Here is a 13,609-nt window from a genome sequence, read left to right as displayed (position 1 = left end):
TGTAAACTAAATTTCATATTTTTACTGTAACAAACACCAAATCATCATAGCCAAACAATAGATCTACATGTCTATAAAAGAGGCTTTCGTCTCCTGCACAACTGCTATATAGTTGTTCTTGCTTACTGGTTCAAATTTTGAAGAATTAGAGCTTAATAAATCATCAAGTACTAAAATATTAAAAGACTATTTAGCTGCACAGCAGTTAAGGGACTTTCCGTTCATTTGTCTGATCCATGTAGAATCACGGCCATGTAGAACTTGAGCACTGTTTGAAGAGTTGCTGCACATAGCTCTCACGGAATAACTGGAGAGCACCCTTTGCTCTGAATAGACACAAATACAGACACAGGAATTTTTGCTTACACAAATATCTTCCCAGTCATCACCAATCCCCGAGTCCCCTTCTGGGCTACCCCTGACCCCTTTCTGAGCCACGTGATTTACATAGTTTCTAACTCTCTCCTATCATTGTGAAAATAAACAGCTGAAGCTACTTCAGACCTGGACTTTCAGTGCGATAGAAATGAACGTGGGGACTCAAAGAGATGGTCTGGCTGTTCGCAAAGTATCTTTGTGAATTTTATTCCCTTAGTCAAAACAAAGACTTCTGATCAACACACTATCTGTTCAGTCGATCACTCTCCATTTATCGCAGACCTGGCAAACAGCAGATGTTCTGATCACCTGATCCTATCCTAGAAAACAGGAAAAATGAATCTTCTGACCATGCAAGTACCTGGTCAGGAATATTTGAAGCCTGGCCCTTTAAGGCTCTGGGCGCACTGCCGATGACGTCACAGTATCGGGATCCTCTTTCCCTGCGCATCTCGGAAGTCGGGGTGGAAGTGCTGGTGGCCGGCATAGGTGCGGAAGGTGAGGAGCGGGTGAGGGGGCACCCAGGGGGGCAGCGGGGTCTGGGAAGGTCGGTTTCCCGCTGGCCGCCTGAGTGGTCGCTCTGAGCGCCTGAACTTTTCGTTCTCCGCCTTGTGGGCGGTGGGGTTGCTCCGTGGCGGTGGCCCTGGGTGGCGGCCCCTCATCCGGGATGCACGGAGAGCTGCTGCCGAAAGCAGCAGCTTTTAAATTTTATTTAAAAAATGATTTTGAGGGAAACAAGGTTGTTGTTACTGAGGAGAACTTAGAGAGATGCGTAAGGGAAGAACGCTGCCGGCCGGGTTCGATCCCGGCCTCCCACAGCGTCCCGGTAGCAGCCTGGAGTGAGCCCAGAGCCGGGGCCAGAGATGGGGTGGGTGGGGGGAGGGGCAGGGCACATTTCTGTGCTTGGGGCTCAAAAGCATTTGGCAGATCCTTTGCTTTTCACTTGTTCCTTGTGCATTCAGTGGGTTCTGGGAGTACAGGGCGGTGGGGAGCTTCTCTTTACTTTTTCTTTTTTTTTAATTTTTGCTTTTTGGGTCACACCCAGCGATGCACGTGGGTTACTCCTGGCTCTCCGTTCAGCAAGCACTCCTAGTGGTGCCAGGAACCATAAGGGATGCCCAGCAATAAAGCCAGGTTTCCTGCCCTTGAAACAAATGCTCTTTTGTTTATGCTGTCACTCAGGCCCCTAGGTGCAGAGATTTAAGACAACTCAGGGCTGGGAGGAGGGGGATCAGCAGGGGGTGCCTCAGGGCTGTGGTATGCCACAGCAGGTCTTGCAACCAAGTGTGCAATCTCAGCAGGAAGTAGCACAGAGACTTCTAGAGTGTTTCCTATACCCTCTAATAATGCAGTTTCACATCAATATTGGGCACACCCCTTTATTCATTTAAATGAACTAATTATTTGGTCTGGAGGAGTAGAACTGCAAGACTCAGTTACTTCTCCTTCTGCACTCAGGGATCATTTCTGGCTGGGCTCAGGGAACAATATGGGATGCCAGGATTCAAACTTGGTTTGGCCAAGTGCAAGACAAGCACCTCACCTGCAATACGATCTCTCCAATCCCTTTATAATTTATTTTATTGTAGTTTTTGGGCCACAACACCACTCGGTGCTCAGGGATTACTCTTGATTCTGAGCTCAGGCATCATTTTTAACAGTGCTGGGGTGGTTCAGCGTATGCACTATTGCATATTGACCCCGGTTTAGCTGCTTGAAAGAAAAGCACCCTATCAACTTACTATCTTTGCTAACCCTGTATCATTATATTTCCTCAGAAAAGAATTTCTGCCTCACCTGTCAAGATTCCAAGCATCCCTCACTGTCCATCTCTCCCACACCAGGGGCGTTCCCTGCTGTTGAAGTGAGTACTTGCAGAAAGGGGTTTTTCAGGGACCAGCTGCAATAGGTTTTAAATGTCTCACTCTTAGGGGCTGGTCAGTAGTATAGTCAGGAGTGCGTTTGTCTTTCTTGCAGTGACCAGGGTTATCCCTGACATGCCATAGATTCCCCTGAGCATCACTAGGTATGGCCGCAACCCTCCTAATCCAGAATTTGACTTGACACACGAGCATTCTTTGAACTTCTTTTTGGGTGTTGGGGTATTTCTCCTATCTTTTCCTCCCCTGTTTGCTACAAACTTGGAGATAGTCAGAGTCTGTCCCCCGATCTCTGTGTGTCTGGGATGCAGGGGGATCCATGCCATGTCCCCCAAAGGTAAAGCAGGTGCTTTGCCCACTGAGCTCCTCTCCCTGGTTCTATCTCACTACTTGGGGAGCAGATGAGGTGAGATTTGGGACCATACGTGGCAGTGCTTGAGTTCTGTGCCCTGCCAGGGGACTAGTGGATAAGGGGTACCAGGGAAGGCCCTCTGGGCTTTCAGTTGGACAGTGTCTGCTTCAGTCTGCTGTGTTCCCTCTTACTCCTCTTTTCATACCTTAATTGGAAGTTCTTAGATATGAACATTCTTGAGTCCTTTGAACAAGAGGCTGTTAGGTGGAAAGGAAGCAGTTGGAGGCTCTGAGCAAAATTATGGACTTTAAAATTTCATTTGGGATAAATGCAATTTTTCTTCTTTTTTTTCCGCTTTTTGGGTCACACTGGTGATACTCAAGGGTTGTTATCCTGGCTCTGCACTAAGCCTCTGCAGTCAGGAATCACTCCTGGTGGTGCTCGGGTAACCATATGGGATGCCAGGGACCAAACCCAGGTCAGCCTTGTGCAAATCAAATGCCCTGACCGCTGTACTGTCACTCCAGCCCCAAGTGTAATTTTTCATCCCCTTCTTGTTTTATAAAATCACGTACCCATAGGAGTAAAATCATACAGTCTGAAAACCATGGCACTGGAGCAATAGTACAGTGGGTAGGACATTTGCATTGCATGCAGCCAACCTGGGTTCGATTTCCAGCATCCGATATGGTCCCCTGAGCACCACCAGCGGTAATTCCTGAGTGCAGAGCCAGGAGTAACCCCTGCACATAGCCAGGTGTGACCTAAAATCAAAACTCAAAAGCAAAAAAACTAACAAAAATATAATCTGAAAACCTGGCCTGTAAGCTCTGAGCACTTCTGGGTGTGGTCCCAAAACAAAACAAAAAACTGAAAGGACTGACCCTTGCGAATATATTATTAGATTTCACACCTCTGCTGTTGGCAGATAAATTCCTCATTGTCTTTATTTGGGCAGGAGGGGGATTGGCTGTGTGGGCTTTTGTCAAACCCAGCAGTGCTCTGGGATCACTCCTTGGTGATTCAGAATGTGAAGTTGAGTCTGTCGTCTGCATGACAAGTGCCCTGCCATTCACTGTGTGCTCTTTCTGGCCCCTGTAAGCCTTTGAAATTGCAGTTAGTACTTCTGGCTCAGCTGTGCACCGGGAGGCCCCAGGTGGCAGCAGCCCTGCCTGGACCTCTACCAGCTGGGCCTCATCCCTGTTTTCTGTCTGTATCCTTCTCATAAGATTCACAGTACTTACATAGACTTTGAATTCCTGGGGTCAGTGATAATCCAGGGGTGCAGGCCCTGGCCTTGCAAGCAGCCTGCGACACGATACAATCTCGTGCACAACACAGGATTCCTCACGTACCACGTGGGTGAGCCCAAAGATCTGCCACCTTTGGCTCCAAAACCCAAGTCTGACCTGCATTCTCCAAAACTGAGTGGTGGAGGTTGACTCATGAACAAAAACTTTTTTTCTGGTCATAACCTGTGGTTGCTGCTTTTGGTACCCTGTGTGGTGCCAGGGACTAAACCCAGGTCAGCTGTGTACAAGGCCCATACCCTACCAGAATGTATTTCTGGCACCTAAATTTATTTTTGGTCGGCCACACCCGGCGGAGTTTACCGTTAGCTCTGTTGTCATTGATCGCTCTAGGTTTGGGGATCCTGTGGGGTGATGGGGATTGAACCCTTGTTACCTGTGTGTCAGACAAGCACCTTGTGATCTGTGCTATCTCTGTAGCCATCATTAAAATGCTTTTATGCTCGGTAAAGTAAAGAGAGTTGTGTTCTTTTTTCTGATTAACTACACAATTCACTTTTTACTTTTGTGTTTTTGTTTTGGGGCCACAGGCAGCAGTACTCTGGGTACTGGAGTAACCTGACTCTGCACTCAGGAGTCACTCCAGGTGGGCTTGGGGGATCCTATGGGACGTGGGGGATTAAACCAGAGTCAGCTGCCTTCAAGGCAAGTGCTCTCCCCAATATGCTGTTGCTCTGGCCCGAGGCCTAATTCTTCTCTGTTCCACTATATGTTTAGATATCATAACATTTTCAGTTCAAGTGGAACTATGACCCGTGAGATAGGAGAGCAGGTCAGCTGCTTGCCCTGCCCTCCCTGAGAGCAATTTCAGACTCCAAAGCAGAAACTTCTGGTCAGGGCCCTGGGGTTTGTGCATCTATCATGCTCACTGATCTTTGCATGGAACTTCCTGCTGATTCTCAGGAATTATAGGTGGGAGAAGATGATGTTGTGCCGTCTGACACACCGTCCACAGAGAGGAGGAAAGTGAAAAATGATATGATGCAGGGAGGAGTGTCTAGGCCTTCTGGGCTGACTGTCTCTAGTGTTGTTTCAGGAAGGAGCACTGGCTCTACTTGTGTAAACTCATGAAAGGAGCACTGCACACTGCAATGGTGGCTCAATCTCTCCCACCGCTGGCGTTCGGTAGTCTCACCCTTCTTCCCCCACTGCTGGGAGGTCGATGGCGATGGGCAGGCAAAGGAAGGAAAGAGGGCCAGACTGGTTGGTCTTAGTCACAGTTTATTCCAATCCTCTCTCCATCCACATCAGTCTCTCTTCTCCGCCTCTGCCTCCGCTTCTTCCTCCCCCATGGTACTTCATTCTCCTTCTCCATCCCCCTTCACCCTCCTTCTCTGGAGTCTTTATTCTGATCCCTCTTTCTCTTCCTTCTGCTCCACTTCTCCTTCCTTCTTACCCCCAGCCCACTCTTCCAGTACAATTAAATCCCAAAGCATGAGGGGTTGGGGTAATCATTACACATAGGTGTAATCACAATCAGTAGGGGTAGAATTCTTTCCCTCTTTCCCTGGGGACATCCACTCCTAGGACAGATCCTCATTATCAGATCAATCCACCCTAGAGCAGATTCTCCTGGGTGTGTTTCTCCTCTCCTTGTCTAGCAAACATATAAGCATATATAATATTAATCATTTTGTATGGATACAGTAAGAAATATCTTAAACTTACAGAATTACCCTCCTACGGGCATCTCGATCTCAGACTGCAGTACTCAGGCCAGATAGTCTTTCCCACCCCTAGCAGGATCCTAGGCTCATCATTACTTTTGGATCAATCACAATCACAACAATTACAACCATCCTGTTATTCGTCGATTGCCTGGAGCAGGCCCCAGTAAAGTCTCCTTTGTCCTAGCCCTGAGATTTTTGAAAAAAGTGCCATATTCAAGCTCTTTCAGAGTTAGGAGAATGAGACCCTTCATTGTTACTGGTATTTGGCATATTGGGTATGCCACGGGGAGTTTGCCAGATTCTGCCGTGTGGGCAGGTTACATTCGGAAGCCTGCCAGTTTTGGTTCATGGCGACATTTGCATATGATCAAACTCTTAACTTATAGTTAAGAATCGTGGCACTTTGGCCTGTCCCATTTCCATGCCAGGGTAGCTCACCGCTTGCCCTGGGTCCATTCAGTCCCTCGTCAGGATCCTGCTTTTGGGGTGTTAGGAACTAAGGGCAGCTGATGCTTAAGTCGAGAAAGCAGATGCCCGGGAGTGAATAATATTCAAAGCCAATCAAATCCTAAGTTACAAAGCATAATGTTAATGGTCTTCCTGTATCTATACAAAAAGGGCATTGCTTTAAAGTAAACTGTTCATAAGGCATAAGGAGAGGAGAAAGGCAATATTTCACTCATAAAATCATAGATTTCTGTGGAATCTGACCTTACAAATTAACAGAGTCTGATTAGGAGGAAAGCTGATTAACTGGGTGGAGAGGAGAGCATAGGGAAGACCGTTTACAGATAAACACAATGGAATGGAAGTGCCTCAGGAGCACTGTGATGGGTGTAACCAGATAAAGCTAAGCTTTTTGTGGAAGAAGGACAAAGCAATGTCTTCCTACACTACTTTTTTTTCTTTTGGGATCACTCTCTGCGATGCACAGGAGTTACTTCTGGTTCATACACGCAGGAATTACTCCTGGCGGTGCTCGGGGGACTATATGGGTCGCTGGGAATCAACCTAGGTCGGCTACATGCAAGGCAAATGCCCCACCCGCTGTGCTATTGCTCCAGCCCCAGCATCTACTCTTTTTAAGACTGCTTTTGTCCTTGTTTATTTGTTTTGTTGTATTTGGGTTTAGATCATACTCCATTGAGGAGTAGCCCCAGCTCAGTGCTCAAGATTCACCCCTGCCAGGTCTCGTACTCTGTGTGGTACCTCAGATCCAAGACTGACTTCTTTAGCTTTGTTCTGTTTGGGAAGGTTGGGGACCACACCTAGTGATCTTGGGGTTTCTTGCTCTGCGCTCCAGAATTTCCCTGGCAGTGCATGGGGGACCATATGGGACGCAAGGTTTACTAGCCCTAATCGCTCTTCTTTCAGATTTATTTTTGTGCCACAATGGAGGTGCTCAGGGCTTCCTCTTGCTCTCTGCTCTGGATTCACCCCTAACAGGCATTGGAGCCCCCGGGCCACATGGCCCCATATGTGCCCTATCAGCTACAGTGATTCAGGAACCCGGACATGCGTTTCCTCTGTTTCATCCTTTCTGCTCTGGAGAGCCTCACCTCCTCAGTCACACAGTCTCATGTTCACTCTCTGCTTTGTCTGCAGTTCTGGGCATGTGCCAGTACCAAGCAGAGGATCTTTGGGGCTGGCAGAAGTGTTGGGAGTCAGGTCACTTTTGCCTGCTTTGAGAGGAATTCGGGGCAGCCCTGGACTTGAGTTCATAGTCCCCTAGGCACAAATGTCCACACTCAACCTTGAGTTGCTCACTGGACATTGAGTGTCCCCTTCTCATCCCTAGTGATTATGGGCCCTGGGGATCGGGTTTTTGTGTTCAGTGTTTTCGTCCAAGCCCATCATTGCTTTTTTTAAGAATTACATTATTTTTAAAAAGTAGTTCACAATATTTGATTACATTTAATATTCCAGCCCCAATCCCACCACCATTATACCTTCCCACCACCATATTTTGGATGTTTCCATCCTGTACCCCAACCCCTGCCCCAAAGCAGAAACGAAATAATTTATTTTGTATTGTTTCTTATGAATAAACCACTGAAAATGCACAAAAAAAAAAAAAAAACTTTCGTTAGAGGAGAGTGTTTAAAGATTGGTGTATTTCACCCAGAGGCCATTAAGCCTTTTTATAAGCTGTTACTAATATGTTGTTAAGGCTTGAGTCTTGTGTTTCTCTCTCTCTCTCTCTCTCTCTCTCTCTCTATATATATATATATATATATATATATGTATATATATATATACACACAAACACACATATCTGTAAAAATATATTTCCCTCTAAGATTGGTTGCCTTCTACTTTAAAACCACTTCAAATTTGGTACTCTACTCTTGGAGTATGAGTGGTGTGAGGTATGAAATGCCATGTCTGCGGCGTGCAAGGCAAGCACCCAAACCACTAACCTGGTACTCTCAGTTTAACATCATGTTTCTGAAACTGCCTCCTGGGGTTTTCCTTTAGCTGAGAGTCCACTTTTTGTGTGTTGTCAAGGGGTAGAGCATTGGCCGGACTGTGCTCTCTGATATTCTTACCAGCCTTTGCTCCTGTTCCAGTGTCTCCAGCTCTCTGGGTTTCTACTAGGTCAGTTCATCTTTGAATCCCCAAGGCTGGCTTCAGAGTCGTTGCTTTTAGCCCCATCTTGATTAATTACTTCCCCAAGATACTCATTGTCTCATACCCCACCAGCTACCTACCTGCAGAGTTTGATTTCTTTTAACATGAGAACTCTCATGGCATAGGGCAATAATTGGAATCCTTCTCTGGTGTTCTACGTGGAAGAAGCCAGCCCTGGTGGGATGTCTCTTTCTGCACACTGTGATAAAGGCTTAAGTGAGCAGTGTTGCCCTCTTCTCCAAGGGGGTGCTCAGACAGGTCCATTGTCTTCTGAGGGTGATGAAAATGGCAAGAGTATGCCCGTTCTGACAAAGTCGTCCCCTAGGAAAAGATCCTTGGATGTTCAGCTCAGTCAGCGGACACAACCCCTCCATAGTGGGGCAGCTTCTGGGAGACGAATACTGTTTATAATGTGTCTCTCACACTGACAGACCCACAGGCAGTCATTGTGAACTGAACCTGTCCACGTGTAAGGAATGTGGGGGAGCCTTCACGTGTTCTCAGCACCATCACATTCCTTTAGAAACCCACAGTGCTCAGAATTCCCAGGAATGTCAGCACTGAGGACAAACTCTTGAGTCTAGTGTCACCCTGGCGGTGCTATGTGAATATCCACACAGGAGAGAAACCACTTAAGTGTAAGGACTGTGGGAAGACCTTCGTTGGATCCGCATACCTTATTCACAGGATATTTCATACTGGGGAGTTCGTATGCCTGTAAGGAATGTGTCAAGGCCTTTATCTGACTCATACACCTTAGTATGCGCAGGAAAAGTCACACTGGAGAGAAACCATATGCTTGTATGGAGTGGGAAGTCTTTGCTTGTTTCACAAGCCTGAGTGCACAGGAAAACTCACACTGGAGAGATAACTTATATGTGCGAGCAATGTGGGAAGGCCTTTGCTTATCCCTGAAGTCTTAGTTTTCACTAAATTCGTATCGGAGAAAACCCTTATATATGTGAGGTAGTTGGGAAGACCTTTCATTTCTTCTCAGTTTCTTTCTGAGTATAGGGAAGTTCATACAGGAATGAAACTTTATTCATGTCACAACTGTGGGAGGGTCTTCACTTTCTTTTTTTTTTCCTTTTTGAGTCATTCCTGGCTCTCTCCTCAGCAGTTACTCCTGGTGGTTTTCAGGGGACCATATGGGATGCTGGGAGTCGTACACGGGTCAGCTACATGCAAGGCAAACACCGTACCCTCTGTGCTTTCACTCCAGCCGCGTCTTCACTTTATACTCAAACTTTTTAGTTCACAAGAAAACCCACTCTACAGTGAATCCATATATATATGTAAGGAGTGTTGCAAGGCCTTTGCTTATTCTGCAAGCCTTTTGAGCCACAGGAGATTTCGTACTGGAGACAAACCTTATGTTTGTAAAGACTTTGGCAATGCCTTCACTTCCCCTTAACTCCTTATTGAACATAGGTAAATTCATACTTGAAAAAGCATATATTAAGGTGGGAAGATCTTAAATCAATCCACAAGCTTTGCTTTGTGTAAAAGACATTTATCCTGGAATGAGGCCTTTCATATGTAAGGTCTGCAGGATAATTTTCAATAAATTAGCATAACTTTTGAACAGGAAAATTCACATTGGAGAGAAACCTCATAAGTGTAAGGAATGCGGGAAGGTTTTCAGTTTGTCCTCAGCCCTTCCTACGTATATGAAAAGTCATTTTAGAGTGAAACCTTATGTATGCCAGGAGTGTGGAAAGGAAAGGCCCTTTCTGGATCTGCAGGCCTTACTATGCATAGGAGAATTCACACTGGGGAGGAACTATATATATATGTATATATATATATATTCACAAATATGTATGTAAGAACATGGGAAGTCCATCATCTATCATATAAAGGCACCTGCAGCCTTTTAAGGCATAAGAGAATTAATACTGCAAAATAATCTGTGGGTAAGGAATATAGGAAGGCTTTCGTGTTCCCCTCAAGCCTTAGTAACTATAAAAGTTATGTTGTATCAATCAATTCCCTAATAACAATGGCCAGGGTCAGAACATGGCCCTTATGTAAAACAGTTTTAGTTTCGACAAGTGGCTGGGGGGTTGCTACAAAACTACAGTCCGGAAGGAAATAATCCTGGTGTGTGTGAAAGCTTCCTGTGACATTAGTACCATAAGGGAAAGGTACTTGCTGATTATCACCTGGACCATGTCTATGACAATGTCCTGGCATTTGGATTTCACATTCTGTTAACTGGTAAATAATGACTCTTAGTGATAAAGCAAGGTGGAAGGAATTAAATAATATGTAAATAGGTGGGGACTATAGGATGGGAGATGCATGCTGAAAGTATACTCTAGACCAAACATGATTGCCACTCAGTGCCTCTGTTGCAAACCACAGCACCCAAAAGGAGAGAGAGAACAAAAGGGAATTCCCTGCCACAGAGGCAGGATGGGATGGGGGCTTGGGGGGTGGGAGGGATACTGGGATTAGTGGTGGTCGAGAATGGGCACTGGTGGAAGGATGGGTACTCGATCATTGTATAACTGAAACCCAGGCACAAAAATTTGTAAGTCTACAACTGTACCGCATTGTGTTTCACTAACAAAAATTAAAAAATAAATAGGTCGGGGCTGGAGTAATAGCACAGTGGTAGGGTGTTTGTCTTGCACGTGGCCGACCCGGTTTCAATTCCTAGCATCCCCTATGGTGCCCTGAGCACCACCAAGGGTAATTCCTGAGTGCAAAGCCAGGAGTAACCCCTGTGCAATGTCAGGTGTGACCGAAAAAGCAATAAAAATATTAAATAAATAGGTACAAAAATTGCATTTTGCTGGGTCAAGGCACACCATAGTTTCATTTGTCGCTGTGACTCTAGCTTGGCTCAGACGTCCTGGTTTGTGGGGGATCATGGCAGAGATTAACCACGATGCTGCGGAGAACTTTTCGACTCAGATAGACAGCCAAACCTTCATTCTTCAGGCTCTTCTGTGTTATATTTCGTGGAGCCACATCCCGCTGTGCTGTCCATATTTGGTGTCCAGGTCAGCCGTGTGCACGGAAACACTTTACTTGCTGTAGCATATCTGCACTCCTTGTATTCAGGTTTCCATTCGATTTACACAAACATTGTGGATAAATGCTTTGAGATTTTTACTTTGGAAGCAGTAAAATCCTAACAATATAATATTCCCCAGATTGGTAAACACCATATAGATAAGTGCAAAAGGCCAAGCCAGGCTGCATACCAGTGTGGTTTGCTGCCTGTTAGCCCCTCCTTTCTGGGGGTTGGTCTATATGCTCTGTTTTATATACTTTAGTTTTGGGCAAAACCTGACAGTTCTTAAGAGTTACTGCTGGTGGTTCCCATGCCACCATTGGGGAATGTCAGGGAATGAACTCAGGTTGACCGAGTTCAAGGCAGGTGCCCAACACACTGCACTACCCTTCTGGCCATGTACTCTTTTTTTATTTTTGGGGGTCATACCTGTGATTTATAGGGGTTTCTCCTGGCTCTGAAATCAGGAATTACTCCTGGTGGTGCTCAGGGGACCATATAGGATTCTCGGAATCGAACTCATGTCTGCTGCATACAAGGCAAACACCCTACCTACTGTGCTCTCACTCCAGCCACTGGCCACATACTCTTGGTTTGAAATCTTGTTTTTGAAACGGCCTCCTAGGGTTTTCCTTGTAGGCAAGTGTCCACTGCTCTTGTGTTGTTAAGGGGTAGAAGCCTTTGCTCCTGTTCCAGCGTCTCTCTGGCTCTCCGGGTTGTTACTAGATCAGTTCCTCTCCGCATCTGCAGGGCTGGCTACAGAGTCACTGCTAATACAGGATTGTGGGACTTCTCCATCTTCCAGACCCCCACTTTGTTACCAATCACTCTAGCTACCACCTCTCCACTCCTTTATGTGAGTTCATTCCACCTTCAGTACATGTTTTTTTCTTTTCTTTTTGGGTCACACCCAGCGATGCTCAGGGGTTATTCCTGGCTCTGCACTATGAATTACTCCTGGCAGTGGTTGGGGGGGCCATAAAGGATGCCGGGGATTGAACCTGGGTCAGCTGCATGCAAGACTAATGTCCTGTCCACTGTGCTATTGCACTGGCCCAGCCAGCAGTACATATTTACCTGCAATGTGCTAGTGGTTTCCTGTGCACCTGGTGTCTGGTCCTTTAAGGCCACTCGCAGAGGTGCAAGTGACGTCACAGCAGAGTTTTAAGGTTCTTGCTTCAGACACTGGATCAGGTGTCTATTTGTCACATGGGTGAAGGGAGCAGTGGCTGTCCTGCGTTGAAGGGGGTCTGTGAGGGCTGCTTTTGTGGCAGGGCACAAGCAGCCTCCCTTTAGCGCCTGGCACCTCCCCATCTCGTCAGTGTGAGAATAGGGGCAATGCCAGCTTGGGGGCACTTTCGCGCTTTCTTCCAGTCATTCCTGTGGTGCAGTGGTGACATTTTGGGGACGTGGAGCTTTGGTGAGTTATAGCAGGAGCTGTACCTGGGCACAGGGGTCGAGGGTGTCAGTGCGTGATCCTGGGGATCCATTGTGGCCACAGTCTCCTCCAGCTCCGGAAATGGGCAGTAGCACATGGGCGTGGGGATGAACATAGTGGTAACAGAGAGAGGAGGGGAAGCGGGGGCGGTCTCGACCCTCCCAACACTGAGCTTCACTGGGCCCTGTCCTGGATCCTTTGGTTCGACATCGTTGCTGTAGAACTTCCAGATTCACTTAGAGGACAGGATTGATAGCACCGTGGTTAGGGCGTTTGCTTTGCATGTGGCCCACCCAAGTCTGATCTCCAAGCTCCACCAGGACGGATTCCTGAGCGCAGAGCCAGAAGTTTCTCCTCCATATCCCTGGTGGAGCCTCCAAAAAAATAAAAGACCTGTTCATTTTTGAGGGACAGGGTGGCAGCTCCCCAAAGGCAAACGACCCTGTAGCCCTGGGTCACTGTTCAGTAGTAGCCTTGATGTCCAGGGCCATCCTGGGGATGCAGCCCTAGGTATGGTTGTGGCTTGCAAATAAAAATTTGCTTTTGGGCTATTTTTGGTTGAATTTTGGGCAGATCTGTGGAAGATTGAGGCTTACTCTAGGAACAGCACTGTGGAATTATTTCTGTTGGTTCTTTATGGTTAATATATTTCATATGTTTATTTAATACATTTCATATATTTGATATAAATAAAATGATATATTTTAAATGTTTAATATAAGTAAAATATACATTTTCTATCCCTCTCGGAGAGCCCGGCAAGCTATAGAGAGTATCCTGCCTGCACGACAGAGCCCTGCAAGCTCCCCATGACATATTCAATATGCCAAAAACAGTAACAATAATGGGTCTCATTCCCCTGACCCTGAAAGAGCCTCCAATATGGCACTATTGGGAAGGATGAATAAGGAGAGACTGTTAAAAT

The 13,609-nt window shown here is 46.4% G+C and overlaps 1 protein-coding gene across 1 annotated transcript in view; it reads left to right on the top strand.

Annotated features, from left to right (window-relative positions):
- Positions 1–791: 791 nt before the first annotated feature.
- LOC130022001 (zinc finger protein 345-like) overlaps positions 792–13,609 on the top strand; it is a gene marked incomplete at its 3' end in the record, with an annotated part of 131,748 nt that continues 118,930 nt past the window's right edge. Inside the window, exon 1 of the mRNA XM_056112728.1 lies at positions 792–887. Within this exon, the coding sequence (XP_055968703.1) occupies positions 792–887 (96 nt within the window). The remainder of the gene's footprint in view (positions 888–13,609) is intronic.

The sequence above is a fragment of the Sorex fumeus genome, unplaced genomic scaffold (assembly GCF_029834395.1).
Source record: "Sorex fumeus unplaced genomic scaffold, SorFum_2.1 ptg000019l, whole genome shotgun sequence".
Classification (NCBI taxonomy): Eukaryota; Metazoa; Chordata; class Mammalia; order Eulipotyphla; family Soricidae; genus Sorex; species Sorex fumeus.
This window is presented reverse-complemented; position numbering and strand designations above follow the sequence as displayed.